Below are 26,673 nucleotides of genomic sequence, written 5' to 3'. Positions count from 1 at the left end.
AAAAATCAGACATGGGTTCTGTGCTGAAGGGGGGAACGTGAGAATCTCAGTGCTGCTGGTATGAGGTAGAAGGAGATACTGGGTGCTAAGTCAGTCCTTTAAAAGGAAGTCTCTGAAGTGAGTGTTGAAGGACAGGAAGGATTTAGACATGGGAGAATGCAAAGGGAGAGAGAGAGAGAGAAAAGGCATCCCCAACAAAGAATGGTGAACAGAGGAGTGGGTGGGGGGTGCGTACTGAGAATGAAGATGATTGGAGATGTTAAAAATGTAGGAAGTGCCACACTTAGAATACAAATTATAAAGGGTTGGGGCACCTGGGTGGCTCAGTCGTTTAAGCATCTGACTCTTAGTTTCAGCTCAGGTTATGATCTCAGGGTCATGGGATCGGGCCCCAACTTGGGCTCCGTGCTCAGTATGGAATCTGCTTGCGATTCTCTCAACCTCTCCCTCTGCCCCCTCCTCCTACGTGCCCTCGCTCTCGCTCTCTCTCTCTCTCAAATAAATAAATAAACAAATATTAGAAGGGATTAAAAAGGAGGGGCTCCTGGGTGGCTCAGTGGGTTAAAGCCTCTGCCTTCGGCTCGGGTCATGATCTCAGGGTCCTGGGATCGAGTCCCGCATGGGGCTCTCTGTTCAGCAGGGAGCCTGCTTCCTCCTCTCTCTCTGCCTGCCTCTCTGCCTACTTGCAATTTCTGTCTGTCAAATAAATAAAGGAAATCTTTAAAAAAAAAAAAAAGGGATTAAAAGGGAGAATCTGGAGAGGGTAATATGCTAAGTAAAATAAGACAGAGAGAGATACCACATGATTTCATTTATGTGTGCAATCTAAAAGTCAAAATAAATGAGCAAGCAAAACAACAAAAGAGCCACAGCTGTAGATAAAGCAGTAGTGGTGGTGGGGTTTAGGGGGTGACAAAACAGGTGAGGAGGACCATGAGATGCTTCTGGTTATAAGTCACAGGGAGGCACAGCATGGGGAATATGTCAATAATAGCACCATAACTTTGGTGACAGATGGTAACCCCGTTTTTCACGTTGGGCATTTTGTAGCATCTATAATGGCTGAAGCAATATGTCGTACAGGTGAAACTAGTATTCTGTTAACATACTTCAGTTAACAATAAAACCCTTAAAACAAGGAGAGTCTGGGCCTGAGAGATCTCATAGACAAGGGACTGGACAAGACTGGTGTTCTTAAACCTCTGCTGTTACCATTCTGTGTCCAGGTGTCAGAAAGAAGGAAGAAAGCCTACCGACTCACACATCAAGCTTATACTCATAAATTTCATCCTCAGAATCTTTCACAATCTCTCCCAAAAGACAATCTTAAATCACACTACTCACCAACCACTTTTTTTGGTTTCCTCTGAAGACATCAAAAAATGTTTTGGCTATTTCTATCTGTTTGTGTTTTGGCTAGTTCTAGTTCCTGGGTTATTTCTCTCCATCATCTGTGTTCACATACCAAGTTATAATCCTTTCTTTAAATCCCAGCCCCTTGATGACCTAGACCTTATCAGCCTGTCTGCATACTTAATTACTTATTTATTTGATGAAAATGTAATATGAAGGAACTATCTCATTGACCTAGGAATAAAATGACAAGGTCCCCACTCTGACTGGGGACATGTTATCTAATGCCACGGGATTCCTCTGGTGTAAAATGAAGGGTTTATGCAACCAAATCAACTCCCTTTCAGACCAGGCTTGGCCAAGAAAGCTTATGTCGCTATTTCCAAACACTAAAACGTATATCTAAATATGAAGATTCTGTAGACATTGAGAGTAGGACATAAGATTCACCATAGATTGAGAAGACAAATTTCAAAGAGGGGTACTAAAAAAAAAATTTTTTTTTTAAGTTCTAACTGGCATTTCTGAAAAAAGTGTATGAGCCCTTCAAGAAATAGATCAAATGTGCTCTTCCACAAAGTGCTCCCTGACCTTCTCTCTTTGTCCTCTAGGTTGGAAAGAAGTCCCTTGCCTTTGTGTATAAACCGTCCCTTCTTTCTATCTTCCTGATGATTGGAACTCTTCTACCTTTGAGTAGAATTGTCATTTTCCTTCTAAGCGGTAACACCATTCAAAGAAAGAACTTCATTCTCCTTTGTCAAAACAAAATACCTTATATTTAGTCTTTTGTTCTGTCCATATGTATTCTAGGCATTGGCAATACAGCAGCACAACACTGTCGATACAAAAAGATGGTGACGTTCCACTAACCCGGAGGTTCTCTGAGTGTGGTTCCTGAATGAATAACATGAGCACCACCCAGAACGTCTTGGGAAATGCAAAGTTTGGGGGCCTCCTTCCAACCTGCTGTATCAGAAACTCTTGGGAGTGGGGTATCTGTACAGAAATCTGGGTTGTAATGAGGGGCAGAGGGGATTCTGATGAAGGCTGAAGTTGAGAACCACTGAACTCAAGGGAGAAAATCATAGGTAGATAGACAGACAGACAGATAGACTTCGTCTTCACCACTGTACCCTCAGCACCTAGGACAGAGCTTAGCACAGGTAGATGCTCATTTTATTTGTTGAATGAATGATGAGAACTCACCTTAGAGGTAGTTCTTTGTTGAAAACGAGGTGTACTTTTGAGTTAAGATACAAATTTTCCAGTATGACTTATAAATGGAGCCCTGAAACAATTTCAGGGTAGGAGTTTAAAAATCATTTGGAACAATGGAAGTGTCAATGGATTAAGTTTATAGTTCCCAAAGGTAATTAGTTTGAAGAACAGCCCTCATTTGGCTGTATGTTCTGAGGTTGTTTACTTACTCTCAGAATACTTGGTATTTTGATTTACAGAAAGAATAAACACTTAAACATGCAAGATGTCATGCACATTTTTCTTCAGATCCTATGCCATGTTACAAATTATCTGAAGTGTAAACATTCTGGGAGCAAAGACAGCAATATAAAAGGGAAGTTGCTCCAAGGTAGATCTGCGAAAATTATGTGCTGGTACTAGGAAATATACACAGGTTTCTAAGAGCTCTGAGTAATTCTGGGCCACTCAGCTAATAATAAATATTAGTTTACATGTCCTGGGCATTGAGCTATGTGCTTGGTCATTCTGGCTCTTTAAGAATGGGGTCACAGCAAACCATTCTTCCAGTTTGGAATGGGGGACTAAAGAACATATGGGAGAACTACGGCAAAAAGCATACACTGACAGTCATGGCCTCTCCCTGCCTGTTCATCGCCAGCATCCCTCAGCCACTCTGTTCCCCCCAGGGTACCCTCAGTGTGGGGTCAGCAGGTACTAGCTCTGTTAGGGCAGCATGAAGATAGTAGGTTTTCTTTAAAGACCACGCATATCTCATACCTTTTAACAGAGTATACTCAATACATTTGGAAAATGAAGACAACAAAACAAAAGCACTTAAAGTCCATTTGTTCAGATCAATGATTTTTAAAGTGGGCTCCCAAGACCACGGATATCAGCCTAACCTGAAAACCAGTCAGAAATGCAAACTCTCCATTCCCACTCCAGAAATACTAAGTTTGGGAGAGGAGGCGGTCAGGCACATCCACCTGGACAAACAGGCCATGGTTCCAGGTGGTTCTGATGCACAATGAAGTATGGGCCCAAGGGGTCCAACACAAGCAGCAAAAAGGTAACGACAGAGAAGCCATGCCACCTTTCGTGAACTTGACAATTTATTCTAACGGCCTCTTACCATCCTCCAGATGACTACGTTTAATAAAAACACAATTATACATCAAATGTGCTTAAAAAAAAAAAAAAAAAAAAAGCCATGGCTTCTCTCTGTAAAGAGATATATGGAAAAAAGACCAAGGACTTGGGTGTAGTTTTTCAGAATAACACCAGCCTCAGCTCCCCTCCCCCACCCCACTTCACTGCCTGCAGAAGAATCTCATGGGTGGGCATTCTGTTTCTTTGACGAGCAGTGAGACAGGGAAACTGAAGGACTCCATAAAAATCTGCCTATTCCTTTTCCTGCTCCTATTCTTGCTAAGACCTGTACCCCCACCTCACTTTACACAAGCCTCGTAATACAAATAATGTATGTGTTCCCTGTAAGGGACCAGGAGTCAGTGATTTCTTGAGAACAGAGAACATCTAAGGAAGGACCAGGAGAGGATGAAGCTGTCATATGCACATTCCAGCCACCAGACATCTCCAGACATCTCCAGGCCACCTCTGGCTCCAAGGAGTGACACATGGGCCCTTGTCTTGGTTCTCACGGTTCCTGGATGCCTGAGGGGACCCATACACCAGACCATGGCCTTCCATCAAACACCAGACCCCAAACAAAGACTCATGCTCCTTTTTTTTCTGAGTCTCCCAGATGCCCTGTCTGTACCTGTTCCCTCTATGTCTTCAATAAACACTGCTCTCACCTCCCGCTGGCTCACATGTGACTTCCATCCCACATGAAACCAAGGCCCTCCATGGCTGTTCCAGGAGGCCCCTCTGGGACCTCGGACCCGGCCTGCTGGCATCAGAGCGAAGATTTTATTGGGTGATGTAAGTTATCATTGGTCTCAGCGAATAGCTATGTCCAGCCTGTTCTGATGAAATATTAAAGGTAAACGGGTGCCCTGTCTTATTTGTAGCTAAACTGTCCTAGTCATTTCGGACCTATTCATTGGACTATGATCTCAAGCTACATGACCCAATTTTTGGATGTGATTTCCAGGTTTGCCATCCCCTCAAAAGGAATATGTAGACTAAAATAATTCTCTGCTTAGGAGGTAAGATGTAAACTCTGGAGAAATGCAGTCCTTAGAAATAAAATGCGATCCACATATGTAACTTAATTTTTCTTAAGCAACCACATTTAAAAAAATTAAGTGGGGCACCTGGGTGGCTCAGTTGGTAAGTGTCTGCCTTCGGCTCAGATCATGATCCCACAGTCCTGGGATTGAGCCCTGCATCAGGCTCCTTGCTCAGTGGGAGCCTACTTCTCCCTCTCCCACTCCCCCATTTGTGTTCCCGCTCTCAGCTGTGTCTCTCGCTGTCAAATAAATAAAATCTTTTAAAAAAATGAAATGAATATTATTAAAATACATTTACTCCAGAGTATTAAAACTATTTTAGCATGTATGGGGCACCTGGGTGGCTCAGTGGGTTAAAGCCTCTGCCTTCAGCTCAGGTCACAATCCCAGGGTCCTGGAATCGAGCCCCACATCTGGCTTTCTGCTCTGCAGGGAGCCTGCTTCCCCACCCCACCCCCGCCTGCCTCTCTGCCTACTTGTGATCTCTGTCTGTCAAATAAATAAATAAAATCTTTAAAAAAAAACTATTTTAGCATGTAAACTATAATTGGCGAGATATTTTTACTTTACTAAGGCTTCAAAACTTCACTAAATCTTCAAAATCTAGCATGTATTTACACATATAAGCCATCTCAATTAAAATGCAAAATTTTAACTAGAAATACTTGATGTTTCCTTTAAGCTTAATAAAATTTGTCATTGCAAAAGTAGATTCTATATCCAAGTTTGTCCAGAGATACTACAAAGACTTTCAGTAGTCTAACTGGGTATCAGTATGTATGTGTGTGTGTAGATATATATATTTATCAGAGAGAGAGAGAAAGTGCAAACGGGGAGAGGCAGGCAGAAGGAGGAGACTCCCTGCTGAGTAGGGAGTCCCCATGCAGGGTTAGATCCCAGGACTCTAGGATCATGACCTGAGCCTGAGCCACCCAGGCACCCCTGGACACCACTTTTTATATTTAAATAAAAAAGAAATTAAACTGTTAAAAAAAAAAAAAAAGGAAAACCACAGGCCCATAATGTTGAAACTTAGACCAACCTTCCAAGTCCAGGTAATAACCAATTAAATGCGATTTCAGTCTCCCCAGGAAGGTAGCTTTAACTGGGTCAGTCAGGACATTTTCTTTCCCATCAGCACCAGTGAGTCTGTCTCCTGGGTCCTCTCCATCCTGTTCCGGAAGATAAGGTAATCTGCAGGATGAGACCCCTTGCTTTCCTAGGAAACGGACTCCCCTGGAAGAACCCTTTTATTTTGCTATTAACTTTCTCGTTCCATTCTCTATCAAAAACAGGAAAACATTTTGTACAACTCCTGGGAGTGACTCTGTACTTGCTCATGGGGGTGCAGCCTGATTCATGAACCCTTTAACAAAACCAATCAGATCTTTAAAATTTACTTGGTGGATTTTTCCTTAACAACTGAAAGTTCAATTTCTCAGTCAGGCCAGCTACATTTCCAGCACTCAGGACCTCTCCGTGGATACCGGCTACCCTGCGGGGCAGCGCTAGAACACACCAGCATGGTTAAGAAATCTGGTTTTAGGGGGGCCTGGTTGGCTCAGGCGTGAGAGCCCGAGACACTTGGTCTCATGAGTTGGTGAGTTTGATCCCATATTGGGCGTAGAGATTAGTGGAAGATAGGAAGAGAAAGAAATAGAGAGAGGGGAAAGGAAGGAAGGAAAAGAGGGAGAGAAAGGAAAGAGAGGGGAAGAAAAGGAAAGGGAAAGGAAGAGAGAAAAGAGGAAGGAGGAAGGGAGGGAGGAATGAACTCTGCTTTGCCCTTTCCTGCCCTGCACGCTTCACTTCTATCACCTGCTAAGTGATGGGGGCACCCCCACACCCCAGGTCTATTTCGACTTCTGGACTAGCAGCAGTACATTCTCAGCAGGTTGCTTTTCCCTCCAGGGCAGCCGCGGCCAGAGCATCGCACCAGTCTCCAGGAATCAGAAGCAATCTAAGCCTACAGGCTGGGAGCGGCTGGGCACGTGGGATTCATACCCTACGGCCACAAAACGTCCCTGGCCATGAATCACTCCAGGCAGCACCGGTTAACACCGTTAAGGACCAGGACCGTCGGCACCGGGGCCGCTGCCTGCGGCTGCACCTGCCACCGCGGGGCCTGGGGCAGCTCTTCTCCCCAAATGCTTTCTGAACCGGGGCTGCTGCCGCGGTATGTCAATGTGCAAATCCCAAAGCTGCCCTGAAACGTCTACACTTTGTACCCTAATGGTCCGCAATGGGATTTTAAACGTGGCTTAAATAGACCGGAGGAAGGCGGGAATGACGGCGCCGGGAGACCCTAGCATCAGAACCGCTTGCGGTTGGCGGTTTCCCGCCGGGCAAACGGAAGCAAAAGCGCCCCTGACTGACGTCAAAGGAGGCGGTCGCTCCCGGTCCCCACAGTGAAGCCCCTGCGGCCATTTTTACTACGGTTAGTCCGCGCTAAGCTTTCTCTGGCGGTCGTGGCGGCTCGCCATGGGAAGTCTTCCGAATAAGAGACGAGAAAGGAATCGTTGCCTTTGGTGACAAGGAGCTGGCGGAGTTACGAAAGTCCAGCGGCCGAAAGCACTGGCTGAGGTAGAGAGGGGAACGCAGAGGCGGTACGACGTCCGCGGACGGCCGGAACGATTCGGTCGCGTCGCTGAGGTTTCCGCCCGGGGCCTGAGAGCCGCTTCCGTTGCTCAGCGGAAGTGTGGGTCGCCAGAGGACGACTCCGGGAGGGATCGGCTCTCCGCCGTGTGCCCAACCGGAATCATGTCGAGTTTGGCGGTGAGAGACCCGGCGATGGATCGGTCGCTGCGTTCCGTGTTCGTGGGCAACATTCCGTACGAGGCCACCGAGGAGCAGCTGAAGGACATTTTCTCGGAGGTGGGTTCGGTGGTCAGCTTCCGACTGGTGTACGACCGCGAGACGGGCAAGCCCAAGGGCTATGGCTTCTGCGAGTACCAGGACCAGGAGACCGCGCTCAGTGCCATGCGGAACCTCAACGGGCGCGAGTTCAGCGGCAGGGCGCTGCGGGTGGACAACGCCGCCAGCGAGAAGAACAAGGAGGAGCTCAAGAGCCTCGGGCCCGCGGCGCCCATCATCGACTCCCCGTACGGGGACCCCATCGACCCCGAGGACGCGCCCGAGTCCATCACCAGGGCGGTCGCCAGCCTGCCGCCGGAGCAGATGTTCGAGCTCATGAAGCAGATGAAGCTGTGCGTGCAGAACAGCCACCAGGAAGCGCGGAACATGCTGCTGCAGAACCCGCAGCTGGCCTACGCGCTGCTGCAGGCTCAGGTGGTCATGAGGATCATGGACCCCGAGATCGCGCTGAAGATCCTGCACCGCAAGATCCATGTCACGCCGCTGATCCCGGGCAAATCCCAGCCTGTCTCCGGCCCCGGCCCCGGCCCCGGCCCCGTCCCTGGCCCTGGTCCCGGTCCCGGCCCCGGGCTGGGCCCCGGCCCCAATGTTCTGCTCAACCAGCAGAACCCTCCCCCCCCACAGCCTCAGCACATGGCCAGAAGACCCGTCAAAGACATCCCTCCTCTGATGCAGACCCCTATCCAGGGCGGGATTCCGGCCCCGGGCCCCATACCGGCCGCGGTTCCCGGGCCGGGGCCGGGTGCCTTAACCCCTGGTGGAGGAATGCAGCCCCAGGTTGGAATGCCAGGCGTCGGTCCAGTGCCTTTAGAGCGGGGGCAGGTGCAGATGTCGGATCCTAGAGCTCCTATACCTCGTGGGCCCATGACTGCTGGGGGCCTCCCTCCTCGAGGACTGTTGGGAGATGCTCCAAACGACCCACGTGGAGGGACTCTGCTTTCAGTCACTGGAGAAGTAGAGCCCAGAGGCTATCTTGGCCCTCCTCATCAGGGCCCCCCCATGCACCATGCCTCTGGTCATGACAGCCGGGGCCCTTCCTCACATGAGATGAGGGGAGGGCCGTTAGCAGATCCCAGACTGCTGATGGGAGAGCCCAGGGGACCCATGATAGATCAGAGAGGTCTCCCTATGGATGGTAGAGGTAGTAGAGATTCTCGAGGGCTGGAGACTCGAGCCATGGAGACTGAAGTCTTAGAGACACGAGTGATGGAGAGAAGAGGAATGGAGACCTGTGCGATGGAAACCAGAGGGATGGAAGCGAGAGGCATAGATGGAAGAGGGATGGAGATACGGGGTCCTGGCCCCAGTTCCAGAGGCCCTATGACTGGTGGAATCCAGGGTCCTGGGCCCATTAGTATGGGGGCAGGTGGTCCTCAGGGACCTAGACAGGTCTCCAGCATTTCCGGGGTGGGAAATCCTGGAGCTGGCATGCAGGGGGCAGGCATACAAGGAGCGGGCATGCAGGGGGCGGGCATCCAAGGAGCAGGTATGCAGGGGGCAGGCATACAAGCAGTGGGCATGCAGGGGGCAGGCAAGCAAGGTGGAGGCCAGCCTAGCAGTTTTAGTCCTGGGCAGAGCCAGGTAACTCCACAGGATCAAGAAAAGGCAGCTCTGATCATGCAGGTTCTTCAACTGACTGCAGATCAGATCGCCATGCTGCCCCCTGAGCAAAGGCAGAGCATCCTCATTTTAAAGGAACAAATTCAGAAATCGACTGGGGCTTCTTGAAAGGTTTTAGGAAACGTTTGACAGTAGTCCTAAAGTTTTTCTGTAGCATGGGGAGTGGATGCAGAAAACTGATTTCTGCATTCCCACAGTTGAATGGTTAGAGTTTCCCTCCCAGAACTTTATCTCATTGCATCTTGTTGTCTTTTTTTGTTGTTGTTGTTTGTATTTTTAATAGGGGGGTGGGGGGAGGAAGGAGTGGGTCTGTTCACTTTTATTCACTGTAAATATACACAAATAATTCTGAACATGGTTACATTATACCAAATAAGATTACAAAGAATATGCGGCAATATTAAAAGTGTCTACAATATGTTAACTACATTTTTTAAAATAACTGGGTTAAACAGTGTGAAAACTGCACGTAAAGACTAAACTGACCTGTTAAAATGGTAATGTACTAAGATAGTTAAAGATTTTTGGTTGTGTAAGAAAATAAAGAAGTTTACCTCAGAATTACAAGATACATGTTTTGGTAAGCCATTGAAAATACAAAGTCCTATTTTGGGGACAATGCTGTATTAGGTTAAGCATCATTTTAGTGTTTTAGAAGATATTTCAAAATAGTAGTGCTAATTAACTTGTGGTATTAGAATTGTTTTGTTTTGTTTAAGCTATGCTACCTGAATAATCCAGGAATGCATCTGGTGAGATGTTTCACTTATCCCAGCATTCAGACACCTGCAGTATTCCGGCTTGGCCTTGAGCGGAACGATTTAGCTGGGGCAGGTCTGGGATCAGCCAGGTTACTGAAGGCTGCTCCCATGAGACTCAGCTTCTCTCAATACCTTCTTTCTCAGTGGTCTCAAGCCCTGAATATGAATCTTAAGTAATCCCCTCACATCCTTTCTGATTTCAGTGTCTCGGCAGCAGCTGATCTGGGTGAATTCTGCCCAGCATTAGACTTCTCGTAAGTTATCAAAAGCTTCATGCTGTGAAGTTCCCAGGTTCCTGGGGACTAGCTTCCATGTACAGATGGTACCCATGTGGTCAGCCAGAGTCAGGACTTAAAATTAGTCCCTCCAACACTTACCATGCCTTTCAGTTTTCTTATTTGCAGATCTACTTATTGTCACCCTGTTACCAGAATGATTGAGACGCAGGTATGTAGAGAAATCTCTGCTCAAATAGTTATTACTTACTTTGCTTTTTATAATAAAGCCATTTAGTCCTAATATACATACTCTGAGAGATTTAATTAAAAAGTAGGAAGGTGGGGCTTACCACATTTTCTGTAGAGCTACTACCTAACTCATTTTCAACCCTTAAAGATGTGGATGAACACATACAAATTTGTGTCAGACCAAATTATAATTAACAGAAGCATAAACACCCAAATAACCAGGTGGCCTTACCCTGGAGAAGAAAAACCAATGTCTAGTAACAGGAAAAAACAGCATTTAATACAAGGAGAGAGCTGAGACTTGGAAACTGAATTTTTCCCCTTAGGAGGTTTTTGCATCTTAAATGGGTATTTGACTCTTTTACAAAGTTTTCTTCCCCTGTGCTATTTCCTACCACCTGTTTTACTCATTTTTTTTTATTGTTTTCATAATATCCACCTTGCCATGTTTTCTATATGCTCCCCACCCCCATATTGGAGAGGATAACTCCTTTGCGTGTATGATAGTTTTGGTTAATATTAATTCACAGAGTTGGCTTGATTACTTGGAAGTTACCATTGTTTTATCTCAAAACTTTGAAGGGCTCTGACTGAAAACAGATGTTATATTCTTTGTTGTAGTTAAATCGGCATTGTTCAGTGCAGACTGAATAAAAGGAATGTAAAATTAAGGATGACTTTAATATCTGATGTTTACTTTTAATGAACGAATTAATCAAAAGATAATCTATCCGTGAGAGATCCATGAGTCTGAATACTTCTAAATGAAAAAGGCAAAACTAAAAAATAAATTAATTAATTAAAAATTGCAGGAGTGGATAGAAATCCCTTTCTTAAATCCATTATCTGTGTAGTTCTAGAGCTGAAACAACTACGAAGACACGTTACTCTGGTTGGTATCAGCAGTAACATCTTGGTGCATGCCCAGATATTAGGTATTTTGCTTGTGTCTCCCACAGAGAACTCCTCCAGGTCCCAGAAGATCTTACAGTCCCCTCCATAACTGACAGCACTTGTTACGTTGCAGCCTACAATTTTACCACACTCTGCATCCCCCACTCCCACTTTCCTTAGCCTGGGAACTCCGAACATGGACTGTCCCTCATTTCTGTATTTGCTATGCCAAAATCACAGGAGACAAACGACAACACATTCTATCTGTCTTAAGGGGAAAATCCATTTTCCCAAAAAAGGTTCCACACAGAACAAAATAAGCTATAACAAGGAGTTACGTGAGAAAACAAACTAGTAGCAGATAGCAGAAGCAATCTCCCTAGCTCTGAAAAACCTTATAAAATAGGTTCTCCTCACTTCGGTTCACTGAGTATCTCAGGGCCAATGGACAGAGCCTCATTTCTTTTGATGGTGATCCCAGCAATGTGTGTGTGCTCTAATCAGAATCTTTTTTTTTTTTTTTAAGATTTTATTTATTTATTTGACAGAGAAAGAGAGATCACAAGTAGGTAGAGAGGCAGGCAGAGAGAGAGGAGGAAGCAGGCTCCCTGCCAGGTAGAGAGCCCTATGCGGGACTCGATCCCAGGACCCTGAGATCATGACCTGAGCCGAAGGCAGAGGCTTAACCCACTGAGCCACCCAGGTGCCCCTCTAATCAGAATCTTAGGTCTGTTGCTATATAATCACTGGTTATAACCCCGAGCATCCTGCATTTTCCTAAATATGGAATCACAGATGGAATCGCAAAGTCTTTCATAGTAACAATACCTAAAGATGGTGGAGTGAAACGATGCTTTGCAAATGCCTCCTTAAGGCTAATTTCTCTCCAGCAGTGTATTTCTTGGGGAATAGGAAAAGGTCAACTTTAATCAGTCCCTGCCCATTAGCCCTTCTCCTCTTATATTTTAAGAATTATTTGATAAGCTATAAACCAGTATGAATCCTGGATGAAGGTAGACTTAATCCAAGTGAGATCAAGTATGACTTTTCAACACTTTCCAGAATTGTAATGGTAGAAAAGCATTAAAAACAGCAATTCAAACAAACAAACAAACCAAAAAACCCAAACCAAAAACCTTAGTATAATCTCAGTTTGCAAAGTGTCTTGCTTTCCCAAGCTTTGATGGGACATTAACTAAGCACACAGATCCTAATTTCCTACAGTATATCAGGCCTTTCTCTTAGGTCTGAGGAGGCGTAAGGGTAATTATGCGCAGCAACCCACTGTGGGGGAGACTGAATTATCCATCACATCTCATGGTCTTCTCACAAAAGAGTGAGTCAGCCTCTGACTAAATTGTCAGCTAATCTCTAGACAGACCTTTGCTTGGAGCTGGCTTTTCTCACCAGCCTTGTCAAGAACTAATTCATTTTAAGAAAATTAATATACTTAAAAAATATCATTAAGGCTATTATTAACTTTAATAGTATGAATATTATGATATTGGTATAAAGGTTGTGAAAATATCATACATACGCATATTCCAAATCTTAACTAGATCTCCCAATATTTTCATTTGCTTTTACACACTTCTAAACAAATGTTTAAAAAACAAATAAAAACCAAATGTTTACTCCTTTAGCTGAAAATCCAGCTTTCTAAGTGTTCATATTACAAACCACCTTTCTCATGAGATGTTAACAGTTGATATTTTTCTACCACGGTATAACCCTTATGTCAGTACAGGGCCTACACTACATCAAAAGTGATTTTGGGGTAGGATTATCAAAAATAACAAGCTCGGAGATTATCAAACACTGTACATAAAAACACTCAAGTATTACCCTAGAAAAAAAGCTGAAGTATTTGGTAAATGACAGTTCTTGATTGGCAGGAGCTGGTGTAGGTGCCAAAGGCAGGTAATTAATCATTAAAGAATTAGACTAAAATGCACAATATTCTCAGCTGTAATTGCTTTTGTATGAACCAGTATGCATTAAATTTGCAAACATCATTCTCATGGGTCCCAAAGGTCAGTCATTTAGAAAAAGAATATGTTTGATTACTAATTTGTTGTCTATCACAAAAGTGGAATGGATTATCTCTCAGACCTCAAGCCATGAAATCAGCAGGTTCCCCCGAAAACTATTTTGTCTCTGTACTTAATTACCTATCTTACCCAAAATTCAGTCCGCCTTTCATTGCTCTGCTACCTGGAAAGACTATCAGACAACCTAGATATTTATGAATCTGTCTCTTTATCCTTAGAAATTCCATAGACCGAGATATATCTACTCTAACTCAGTCCCCAACCTCCTTTACCTTGAAGGTTCAATTTTAATAACATGGAAAACATGAACCACATTAAAAATCATGTAGTTGAGTTTATAACAGGATGAAAAGGCCTATATGGGCCTTGCTTGCTGCATTAACATCCATGAAATCATGTTCTGTGTCCCAAACATCACCCTTGTTCACATGTTAAAGAACATAGCAACATAAATGAGGAATTCAAACATTTCCAGACACCACCCTGGCTCTGTGAGGATAAGCACAAACATCACCTACTAACAGAGTAGGCTTCCTGTCTCAAGGCAAGCCTACATCCAAAATGCTTCTGTGTTTCTCCACTGGCCCATCATCACATGCTTTCCCCTCCCCACCATCCATTTTGTCAGTTTTGTTCTCTGGAAACTCTAAATATCTTTGAACAAGGGACCTGGACCTGTGCCCTTGGGCCCATAAAGCCTGCAGATATTTAAGCCCAAGGGTTTCAAAATTTTGAATTTGAGTACAGGTAGGGTCACCATATACTCCTTAGTGGGGCCACAGGCCCAGCCTCCCCTATGGCCTTAACAGCAGGTGTGATTCACACACCTCTTGGCCAGTCCCAGGCACGCTTGGAGTTTACAGCTCCTGTTTTCCTCTGTAGGAAAACAACTCTGTTCAATTCGATAGAAATTTTTAGTTTACAAATGTGAACTAGAAAAACAGCTGGACCAGAGGTCCAGCACGTCTATTTTTGCCAAATCAACTAACCAAGCAAATATACAAACACCCAAACAAAGAAATGCACCAAAAAAAAAAAAAAAAAGGGCATGGCACATTTTTTATTGCTAGCTTTTCATGAGATATACTGAACCAAGGAATATCCTATAATCCTAATCCCATGAGTACCTTTCTCCCACAAATGTTTTGTATTTTTAATAAATACTAAGCCAAAATAACTATATTTTTCAATTCAAAAATATAGTTCTAAAAAGAGAAATATATGTAATATTAAATGCTAATGGCTCTAGAATGGGCATATATTTAGGATACATAGGGAAAAAGGGTTCTTTGATATCTTTATCTGTTATTAAGTATTTTTTTAAAAAATTCCACTATGTAATTTCCACACAGAAGCCACACTAATTACAAAAATAATAACAAAAAATCAGATCATGCCCTCCCTCATTTAAAACCTCTCCTGGCTTACATTGCTTTGAGAGTAAAATCCCACAGCCTTACCATGTCCTGTCAGGCCCTGAGCCAACCCCACCTCCCACCCTCAGTTCCCCAACTCAGGGCTGAAGCGGCTTCAGGCCGAGCTTCGTCTCCTGGAGTTTATGAACTCGTTTTCACCTCTGAGCTTTGTACTTGGCAGTTTCTCTTCCTCCGACCCCTCTCCTTCCCTAGACGGGTGAGTTCTTTCTCTTTACTCGGGCTTCAACTTCTAGACCCCTTTCCTCAGAGCGCTTTTCCTGAACACCCCCAGTTAAAATGGTCTCCCCACGGTCTCTCCTGTCCTCCTCCTGTTTTTAAACAATGGCTCTCTTACCTGAGCACCCCTAAACCATCAATCTGTGCTTCCCAATGCTTTTCAAAACCCATCACTCTGTACGCAACGCAAACTGGATGATGGCGGCTCATGAGTTACTCTTCAATATGGCGTCATGACATCCGTCCTATCAGTTGTGTCTGTTCCCACACTGATGCTGGCTGTGTGTCTCTGCGGGAATGCATAGATGAGGGATGGGCCCAGGCAGACCGAGAGAGATACAGACACAGATACTAGGTATGGGCATATCTATGGAATAGGGTTGCAAAAAAAAAAAAAAAGGTGATTTCTATGAAAGTTGTTGAGTTTGGGGGTGCTGAAGAACTCCATTTGAGAAAGGTTTCATCTCTGCTCTTTTTTCTACTGGGCCCCATTAACTCCTGTTCGGCATTTTGCCTCTGAATAAGCCTGAGAGGCTTTGTTCCCACTTTAAGGGGGAAGCAAGGGAGTCAGTTCTCAAAGTTTGTTCTAGGACCTCGAACACCTAATAACATCCCAGAAGAGTTAGATCCTGAACATGTTCTGGGACATTTGCTTTGAATAATCCTCGGCTGACTCCTGGGAGAACGTCTGTTGTTCACCTGGCCCTTGCCTTTGATTGGACCCTGTCCGGGTTCCTGGAGGAACATGGAACCTAGACCGTTTTACAACACAAACCCTTAGCCCCAAGCAATGGCGAGACTCATTTTCCTTTCTTCTCTGAGCCTCCCAGATGCTCTGTCTGCTGTTCTCTGCCCCTCACTCACACTAAAAAATCTTTCCACTTCCCCTGTGTGCACATGACTTCCGGCCTGCGGGAAGCCAAGGACCGTCTTGGCTGGTTCTGTAGGACCTTTTCTCCTGGATTCTTGCACCCAGCCGGCCTGCATCACGATGACGCATGCATATTCATGTCACCTGTGTTCATAAACCACCTGATGCCCATTGTACTGTTGGTCATACATATTAAGATAGAAATCGATACATTATTTATATGGATTGGAAACACTATTTCTATGAGAACGAATGTCTTGAGAAGATTTGATAAAGGAAACTGGCTAAGAAGGGATTGTTAAATCTTGGAGGAGGGGCAAGATAATTGAAAAATACTTTTGAAAAATCTTTGAGGGGCACCTGGGTGGCTCAGTGGTTTGAAAGTCTCCCTTTGGCTCAGGTCATGATCTCAGGGTCCTGGGATCCAGCCCCACATGGCCTCCCTGATCAACAGATAGTCTGCTTCACCCTCTCCCTCTGCCCCTCACCCCTGCTCATGCTCTCATGTGCACACACACATGCACTGTCAAATAAATAAAATGTTGAAAAAAAAATCTTTGAAATCTAGGGGCATCTGGGTGGTTCAGTTGGTTGAGCATCTAACTCCTGGTTTTGGCTTGGGTCATGATCTCAGAGTGGTGATATTGAGCCCCCAGCTGGGCTCTGTGCTCAGCTGGTGTGGGAGACTGGGAGAGTCAGGGAGAGGAGTCTGCCTCTCTCTCCCTCTCTCTTTCCCTTCCTGCTCCAGCTCAAGCATGTGCTTGCTCTCTCTCTCTAGAAAAAAAACCAAAAACACACAAATTTTTTTTGAAATCTGAAACTCACAATCCTAAACAAAGCATTATATCAAAACCTTCGATTTTTTTGCAGAATTTTTTCAGATAACGGAGGAAAAAATCTTGAGGAAATTTAATCTGAATTTGGGTACCACAGTCCTTCTCCTTCCATCCCTGCAGGGAAATACACCAATGCAGCCCATACTAGACCCCCTCCTCCCACTCTGATGGGATGTCCTCAGGCTCCAGGGACCTGAGGTTGCTTTAAACACTCCCTAATGAAATGTGTCTTGGGCCAGCAGCATCGGCATCACCTGGAAGCCTGTTAGAAATGCAGAATATGAGGCCACCCCAGACCTGTTGAATAGAACCTGTGAATGACAGCATATGTATTTTTCTCTGAGTTATTTTGCTTCATACATTCTAGCTCTGTCCATGCCATTACAAATGGTAACATTCCATTCTTTTTAAAGGTTCAATACTATTTCCTTGTATATATATACCACATCTTCTTTACCCATTCATCAGGTGATGGACTTGGGTTGTTTCCACAATTTGGCTACTCTAGATAATCCCACTATACACTGGGGTGTATGTATCCCTTTGATTTCATATTTTTGTATCCTTTGCATAAATACCTAGTAGTGCAATTACTGGATTGTTTGGTAGTTCTATTTTAAAATTTTTGAGGAACCTCCATGCTGTTTTCCAGGGTGACTGCTCCAGCTTGCATTCCCACCAACAGTGTAGGAGGGTTCCCTTTCTCCACATCCTTGCTCACACCTGCTGTTTCCTGTGTTGTTGATTGTAGTCATTCTGCAGGTGTGAGGTGGTATCTCATTGCAGTTTGGATTTGCATCTCCCTGATGATGAGTGATGTTGAGCATCTTGTCATGTGTCTGTTGACCATCTGGATGTCTTCTTTGGAAAAATATCTATTCATGTCTCCTGTCCATTTTTAATCAGAATTGTTTGGTTTTGCAGTTGTTTTATTTTTTTAAGTTCTTTTAAAAGATTTTATTTAGTTGACAGAGCACACAAGCAGGGAAAACAGCAGAGGGAGAGGAGGAGCAGGTTCCCCGCTGAGCAAGGAATTTGATGATGGGACTCCAACCCAGGACCCTGGGATCATAACCTCAACCGAAGGCAGATGCTTTACTGACTGACCCACCCAGGCACCCCAGAGCTTTTTATTTTGATGTAATCTGAATAGTTTACTTTTGCTTGTATTTTCTTTGGCTCAGGAAATATTATTTAGAAAGAAATTACTAAAGCCAATGTCAAAGAAGTTACTACCTGTGTTCTCTTTGAGGAGTTTAATGGTTCCAGATCTCACATTTTGTGTATTTAAGGCATTTCACATTTATTTGTGTGTGTGCTGTAAGAAGGCCGTCCAGTTTCATTCTTCTGCATGTTGCTGTCTGGTTCGCCCAACACCATTTGTTGAAGAGACTGTGGTTTTCCCACTGGGTATTCTTTCTTGCTTTGTCAAAGACTAAATGATCATATAACTGTGGGTTCATTTCTGAGTTTTCTATTCTGTCCACAGACCTATGTGTCTATTGTTGTACCAGCACCATACTCTTTTGATTACTACAGCTTTGTCATATAACTTGGCATCCAGAATTGTGATGTTTCCACCTTTGCTTTTCTTTGTGAAGACTCTCTGGCTCTCCGGGGTCTTCTGTGTAGGTTTGTTCTAGTTCTGGGAAAAATACTGCTGGTATTTTGATAAGGATTGCATTTAAATGTGTAGATTCCTTTGGAGAACAGGGACAATATCATGATACTCATTCTTCCAGTCTGTGAGGATGGAATGCCTTTCCATTTCTTTGTGTCTTCAGTTATTTTCATCCGTGCTCTAGAGTTTTTAGAGGACAGGTCTCTCACCTCTCTGGTTGGGTTTATTCTTAGGTATCTTGTTATTTTGGATGTAATTATAAATGGAATGGTTTACTTAGTTTCCCCTTCTGCCACTTCATTATTTGTGTATAGAAATGCAACAGATTTCTGTATATTGATGGTGCATTGTGCAATTTGACTAAATTCATTTATCGGTTCTGGCAGTGTTTTGGTGGAGTCTTTCAGGCTTCCTATATCATATCTATATCACTGCAAATAATGAAAGTTTTAACCTCTTTTTACCAATTTGGATTTTTTTCATTTCTTCTTGTCTGCTTGCTGGGCTTAAGGCTTCCATTACTACGTTGAATTAAAGTGGTAAGAGTGGTCATCCCTGTCTTGTTCCCGACCTTGGGGGAAAGAGCTATTTTCCCCAATTGAGAAGAATATTAGCTATGGGGTTTTCATATATGGCCTTTATTATGTAACTTATGTTCCCTCGCAACCTACTCTGTTGAGGGTTTTTATCATGAATGGATGTTGTACTTCGCAAATACTTTCTCTGCATTATTAAAATGATCATATGGCTGTTATCCTTTTGCTTATTAATGTGGTGTATCCGTTGAATGATTTGCAAATATTGAACCACCTGTGAAACCCATAAATAAATCTCACTTCATTGTGGTGAATGCTTTTTTAATGTATTGCTGGATCCTGTTTGTGCATATTTTGTTAAGGATAGTTGCATGTATGTTCATCAGGGATATTGTTCTATAGAATTGTTTTTCAGTGGTGTCTTTATCTGGTTTTGGTATCAGGGTAATGTTGGCATGGTAGAACAAATCTGAAAGTTTTCCTTCCTCTTCTATTTTTTGGAATAGCTTGAGAAGAATAGGTAATGATCCTTCTTTAAATTTGCATGTGACACCATCTACTTCCTGGATCTTTTGTTTTTTGGAGAGTTTTTTGATTACTGACTCAATTCTTCACTGGTTATCAGTCTGTTCAAGTTTTCTATTTCTTCCTGTTTCAGTTTTGGTAATTTTATGTTTCTAGGAATTTATCCATTTCTTCTAGGTTGTCCAATTTAACACCTTGTTTTTGCACAATATTCTCTTGTTTGTCTTTCTGTGGTGTTGGTTGTTATTTCTCTTTTCTCATTTTTTATTTTATTTATTTACATTTATTAATTTTTTAAAAAATTTATTTATTTGAGAGAGTACACACGCACATGAGCAGAGGGGGAAGAGGTGGAGGGAGAGGAAGAGAGAGAATCTTAAGCAGACTCCTTGCTGAGCATAGAGCTCAATCTCAGGACCCAGAGAGGTGACTTGGGCTGAAATCAAGAGTCAGACACTTAGCTGACGTGGCCCTGAGGCACGCCCCGGACATTAACCCTTTATCGGAGATATCACTTGCAAATATCTTCTGCCATTCATTAGGTTACCTTTTCATTTTGTTGGCAGTTTCCTTCTCTGTGCAAAAGCTTTTTAGTTTGATGTAATCCCAGCAGTTGAATTTCGCTTTTGCCCACCTGGTCTGAGGTAACTAAATGAGACATCCCCTCTATTAAGAAGCCAGATTGAAAACCACGCAAATAGAAATCCTGTTCTTTCACAGATAATCCAGTGAGCATTAGGCTTAAGAGGAAACAGAACATAAAATACTACAGTTGAAATGGGAAGGTCACCTGAGTTTGCATTTAGTCCATATGTGGGATCCTGTTTTCTCAGGGGTGGAAGAAAAGCTGTGGCAAATTGATTAGAAAGAATACAGTTATATTTAGTATGTATTATCACCAGAAACGTCACACATAAAAAATTCTTTCAGCCAAGTGGTGACTAAGAATGACTCTCTCGGATGAATGCCACCTTTTACAAAAAGTCTCTCATAAAACCTGAATTGTTTTAGAATCTGCAAATCTCACAGTCTTCCTGGCAAGAGTTACGGTGCCGACAAGAATGCTGAGTTCATGTTCTGATTCTACAGCTCCTTTTGTAAACGTTTCCACCCATAATCCAGGAATATGTCCTACCTCAACCTCACACAGCTTATCATCTAGAAAACAGAAGATATCTTGAAAGCACAAAATAAGCCTCCTTATGTTTCGGTGAGAAGAAACCCTCTACAGAATTCCCCTGCCAAAAAAAGAAAAAAAAAGAATTTGGCCAAATATTTTTGAATCTCATCTAAAGACCCCTGTGCACTTCCCCCAAAAAGGACCTATATAACAAAAGCCATTAAAAGTGCCTGCCCAGCTTTATGTTGTATTAACTTTTTCCCTAATAGCGCATTATTGGAAATGGTATCAAAACCCTGTTGTAATTTATGATGCTCAACTTTGTCTCTGAACCCAGTCATAATGAACGGTACAAATCAACCATCCACCTTTGTAAATTTACCAAATTAGAATTTTTGTTTTCCTCTTAAAGAAAGGTTTACATTGGGTTTAAGGGATTTAACTGGAAGGATTCCTAGCACACGCAAATTCAAATTCAAATCAAGGCCTTTGGAGTGGTGACATCAAAGGCCCATTGTGAGTCTGTGAGGATGACCTTGAAACATGGGAATCTCTCATTTTCACATGTGTTCAGACTACTTGTATTCTATCCTCTATTTGAGGCTTTGTTTGCCTGGCGGGGAAACAAAATTCACTTAATTAGAATGCTTTGTGAATTACAAGTGAGGTGAGCTCCAGGATCTTTGGTTGGTAGGGATGTTGTTGTCATTGTTTTCAGATAAACATGTTTTAGCAAGTCCCCCCCTAGTTCGTGCCTCCACTGGGACATGGGTTGAGCCTTGAGCAATCATCACCTGGCTTTTCACCAGGGCCCAAAGCTGCCCCTCCTGAAGTATTCCAGTTGGATTATCCTGGGAAGAGGAGAAAAGTGGCTTTTCTGTGTCCCTTGTCCTTTCCCTTTCACCCAGGATTTATTCAGGTGGAGAGGAAAGACTGATGACCTGGCCATGGACACAGCCAGGACCAGCCAAGGCATGACCGTGAAACTCATCTCCGTCAGCGCCAGCACTGTACTGGATGGAGACTCATAAACACTCATAAAATTGGTGTTTCTCTACCAATTCCCTCTTCAAGGGAGAGAAGGAATAAGGCAGGTTGGGGGAGGTACTGAGAGGTTTTGTGTTTTTCTTTTTCTTTTTTTTTCGCTAAGCCCCCCAAAGCCATAGACCCGTACCACAGACATGATCATGGCTGCTTCCCAACCCCCAAGCAACTCGTGTCCTCTCAAGCTCACCTCGAGACACTGACGGTGTCTTCTGGCTCTTGTATGTCATACCACTAAACCCTTCACTGTTTCATTTTAATAAAGAAGAAAAATCCACTGACATCCATAGAGGCATGGAATATTGCCATTTAAAATATTTTTTACTCCAGTTGGCATCTTCATTTACACACTGACCAAGTATTTTGAATCTCTGACAAGAGCCTCTAATAGTGGGATATTCAGCCTTGGCCACAAGACTGGGGGGAGGAGAAGAGATGTGCTCCTCAGGGAGGAAGATGGCGGTAGCAAGGGTCGTTCAGGTACTCCAGCATTCACACGGATTTCAGCCCTACGTTCCATTTCATGTCCTCTTTGGGAAGGCTGGGTCGTGGTTAACATAGGAAGAGCATCAATCAAGTACTTGCTAAGGGGCGTCAGCGTGGCTCAGTCTGGTAAGTGTCTACCTTCGGCTCAGGTCATGATCCCAGGGTCCTATGCCCTAGGTAGGACTCCTTGCTCAGCAGGGAACCTGCTTGCCATCGCCTCCCCCCATCACACCCCCTGACTGCCTCTCTGCCTACTTGTGATCTCTCTCCTCTCTCAAATAAATAAATAAAATCCTAAAAAGAAAGAAAGAAAGAAAGAAAGAAAAAGAATCATCCATGTTGTAGCGTGTTATTTCTGCTTTTTGCGTATTATCAATAGTGATGCTATGGACACGTGCATGGAAGTTTATGCGTGTCCCTATGTTTCATTTCTGTGAGGTATATACCTAGGAGCAGAACTGCTACATTACATGATAATTCAATGTCAACCTTCAGAGGAGCTGCTAGGCTGTTGTCCACAGCGACTGCACCGTTTTACACTCCCACCAGCAGCACATGACGATTACAGTTTCTCCACATCTTTGTCAACACTGGGTAATTTACTTTTGATCGTGGCCATGCAAATGCACGTGGGTCCCCTTGTAACTTTGATTTCGCTTCCTTGATGGCTAAAGACATTCATGTGCTATTCACTGGCTATTTGTATGTCTTTGTAAGAATGTCTTTTCTTTGTCGTCTACTTGCTGAAAATAAAATAAAATGTTTTTTGATTTCAGTATTTCTATTTTAGGTAAGCAGATGGTCAGATGACAAAGTCTCTAAAACATGAAATTAGTTCTTTAGTGATTTAAGAGTCACTTAAATACCTACAATAGGAGGAATCAAATTGCAGTGGTAAAAGTAAGGGTTTGCAATTACATTCTTAAATCTTTTTGAAAATGTACCTAATCATCTTCATGGTTTATACCTCTTAAAGAGGTTCAGGACAAACCACCCCAGAATTTGGCATCTCAGTATATTGAATATCTTAGGCTGAAGGGGTCTGGAAAAAGTGGCAAAAGGTCACCGTGACCTTCCTGCTCTGCTAAACCCCAGAAACAGGCCATAAAGCCCTGTGGTGGGAGGTGCCTCCCAGTACCTGGAGGAAAGGAATGTGCTTATCTTAAAAGACTAAGGCATTCTGAGAGGAACTCAGAGACCTTGCCCAATTTCCCTCAGTTCACTACACTTAACTCATATATATCTGCCCACACTTTTGATCAAAACTAGCAGAACAATACTCAGGTCTGTTTCTTTCAGTCTTCATTTCCTTATGAAGACCCCTGTATCACCGAAGACTATTACTGAATAAATGTCTACACTTTTCTCTTGCTAATCTCTCTTGGTCAGTTTAACTTTCAGACCTAGCCAGGGACCCTAAGAGGGTTAAGGAAAACATTGTCGTCCCCCGCCCTCTGAAGGCTTCCTCCAATCTGAAGGGAATAGGGAGGATCCTTTTTTAAATTGTTATTCCATATAAATGTTCTTACAGATAGTAAGTTCTTAGTCTGTGATTTGTACTAGATACTGATATTACTGCTTAAAAAATACAACTGCGGCTCAGTTGGTTAAGTGTATGCCATTGGCTGAGGTCATGATCCTAGAGTCCCAGATTCTATGTATCCCTGCATCAGGCTCCCTATTGAGTGGGGAGCCTGCTTCTCCTTCTCCCTCTGCCCTGCACCCTCCAACCCCCATGCACATATGCAGTCTCTCTCTCTCGCTCACTACCTCTCTCAAATAAATAAATTTTTTAAAAAATAAAAATAATAATGGAACCATGGACAAAGAAGCTGTAAGAGCAATATGAAAACATGAGCCAGCTCACTCAAATAAATAAAATCTTTTAAAAAAAAAATCACAAAACCATGGACACAGAAGCGGTAAGAGCATTGTGAAAACATGAGTCAGCTCTCTTCATTGTTCCAAATACTCTGAAACAAGGAAAGGAACAGAGGATGGACGGAATCCGTTCAGCTATGAAGACCTCTACTTTAGATGAGGAAAAAAAGAACCCCCCTCACCCCAAGAAAAGTCAGTAACCAAACTAGAATGGTCTGATAAAGAACCAAAAGATCCAGGCAGGAAAGAAAAAATGTGACCTCTCTTCTTTACTCCTTGTATTTCCTTATGTAGTTAAGCTATATTTTGGACAAGAAGAAATCTAATACAAAGTTTACAATGGTGGAGGCAATCTTCTGTTGAAAAACCCTCTCACGGCTGACTCTGTTTGACCTGAGAGGTTTCAAGCTCCTGAAATCTTGTTTCAGACAAACCAACAGAAATGGTATCAGAGTTTAATCTAGCTTAAGCTTTTATGGCTTAAACATTTCTATTCCCTATTGCTTTATCCAGTACAATAGAGAACAGATTTTCAAAAATACGTTTCCCTTTATCTAAAGCAAATAGTAATAACCCCATAAAAAAAAACAAAAAATCTTGAGGAAATATTTACACTATTTGCTATAATGTTAAATATAGGGTAGGTGTATCTCAAATGTTTGTCTTATGGATGAAATTTTCACATAAACTCAGCCCTTTCTTCATGCTTTCAAAGACAGGATATACAACATGCTACGGTGTCAATTAAAACTTTCAGAATCAATGCACCAAGATGTTATGTTTTAATGAACCCTCATTTAGTATTTTATGTTTTACTTATACCTAGTGTTTCTCAGCCTGACTTAAAAAAATATATCCTACAAAATTATATGTACCAGTAAAAGCTTTTATGAAATATCATCAGCTTATGTGAAGAATGGTAAAATAACATAAGTCCAAATAATTATGCTTATTTTACCATAACTTGCAAACTACCACAATACCAAACTACAAAGTTACAGATTTTTTTAATGGAATGTGAGTTTTATCTGGTAACTCCTAGTGAGTATCTTCTTTAATATTTATTTGGCATTAATTTAGCAAATGCTTTTAATTTCTCTAAGCAGATTTATGTAAAAATATTCATCATATTTTAAAGACTATTTACTTATGCTAGCATATTTCTTTTCAAATTTTTACTTATCCAAAATAAAAGCGAATGGGTAAATTTCCAGTTTATGAATTTGTCACTACGTAACTAATTTAAGTCTAATATGCTATATTGATGCTTTCAATATGGCAGCTACTGGCTACACGCAGCTACTGAAAACTTATGCAGACACTAATGAGACTGAGGAAATGGATTTTAAAATGCATTTAAATTTATTTAATTAATTAGTTGTTTGCCACATATGTCTAGCGCTAACATACCGGGTAGGACACATATAGAGGACATAAGTCATTTTATGGCTAGGTATCACTTGGGATGATCATTCAAAATCTAAGTGGATTAACTGACTAGGTATTTCCATCACTAATTTGCAGTATTAACAGTGTCACTAAAACTGCTGGTCAACTGCTAGTGCCCAGATACTTAGGCAAATAAAGACACCACTTCATTTTTAATAGAGTCTTACATAATATGTAGTAGGGAGGGGACAAAAAAAGCAAATATAACAAGCTCATTCTATTTATTTATTCTTCCTTTTAACTTTGTCCTGATTTTGTTTTATTATTATGTTCAATTAACCAGCACAGAGTATATAATTAACTTTTGATGTAGTGTTCAACAATTCATTAGTTGTGTATAACACCCACTGCTCATGAGCCCATATGCTATTTGTTCTTTTAGTGAGCATTTATATAATGCCCACCAGAATAATCAGATGGGACCCTGTTCCAATTGATCGTACATTTATTCAGTGTCTGCTCTGTCCCGAGACTTAGAGCAGATGGTTGGCCTGGAAGAAAGTTAGGCAGTCCAGAAGGAGAGACCCCCAAAGTAGAAGGCAGTACAGAGTACTACAGTCTATGGGTTATAGATAGACAATTGCAAGGATGCCTGGGTGGCTCAGTCAGTTAAGCCTCTGCCTTGGGCTCAGGTCATGATCCCAGGGTCCTGGGGTCCAGCCCCCTATTGGGCTCCCTGCTCCGTGGAGAGTCTGCTTCCCCATGGAGAATCTTCCATCTCCTTCTACCAGTCCCCCTGTGCATATTCTCTCTTGTGCTCTCTCTCAAATAAATAATTTCTTAAAAAAAAAAAAGTACAGTTGCAAGACTGAATCCATGAGCACTCAGAGAGGCGTTCTTGGAATAGATTTAAATTTTGAAGACCTGAGGAGCTGGTAGGGAGCCCCCGTGGAGAGAGGACTTGCCTGAACCAAGATGGATGAAGAGGTATCAGAAGACTGCATCAGGGGCTTGGTGAGGATGGGGATACTGATGAGGGAGCAGGAGGCTGGCTGAGGACAAAGCAAAAGCTGGCGCCTTGCACCCCCTCTTCACCCTTTCCCCTCCATAAGTGTAGCATCCCTCAGGCAGCCCTGACTGCCATGAACAATAAGCAAATAGTTAACTTGCAGAGCTCACAATCCTGCTAGACAGGAGTCTCCCTTGGCTTACAAATGTCCTAAATCTCACTAACAAAGACGATTGATAGCAGGATTGTGACACCCCACCAAAAAGTCTCCCAACTATCTTAATGTTAATG

At 42.9% G+C, this 26,673-nt stretch overlaps 2 protein-coding genes across 3 annotated transcripts in view; one reads left to right on the top strand and one right to left on the bottom strand.

The window, feature by feature from the left end:
• The window catches only part of PRKG1 (protein kinase cGMP-dependent 1), a 1,248,991-nt gene that overhangs the window by 541,550 nt on the left and 680,768 nt on the right, over window positions 1-26,673 (bottom strand). The gene's annotated exons all lie outside the window — the stretch shown is intronic.
• On the top strand, window positions 7,417-11,138 carry CSTF2T (cleavage stimulation factor subunit 2 tau variant). The gene has a single exon (XM_059397427.1). The coding sequence runs from the start codon at window positions 7,506-7,508 to the stop codon at window positions 9,345-9,347; it is 1,842 nt and encodes a 613-aa protein (XP_059253410.1). The 5' UTR covers window positions 7,417-7,505; the 3' UTR covers window positions 9,348-11,138.

This window comes from Mustela nigripes, chromosome 4, assembly GCF_022355385.1.
Source record: "Mustela nigripes isolate SB6536 chromosome 4, MUSNIG.SB6536, whole genome shotgun sequence".
NCBI classification, from domain to species: Eukaryota; Metazoa; Chordata; class Mammalia; order Carnivora; family Mustelidae; genus Mustela; species Mustela nigripes.
The sequence above is the reverse complement of the archived record's forward strand: the minus strand, read 5'-3'. Positions and strand labels throughout refer to the sequence as shown.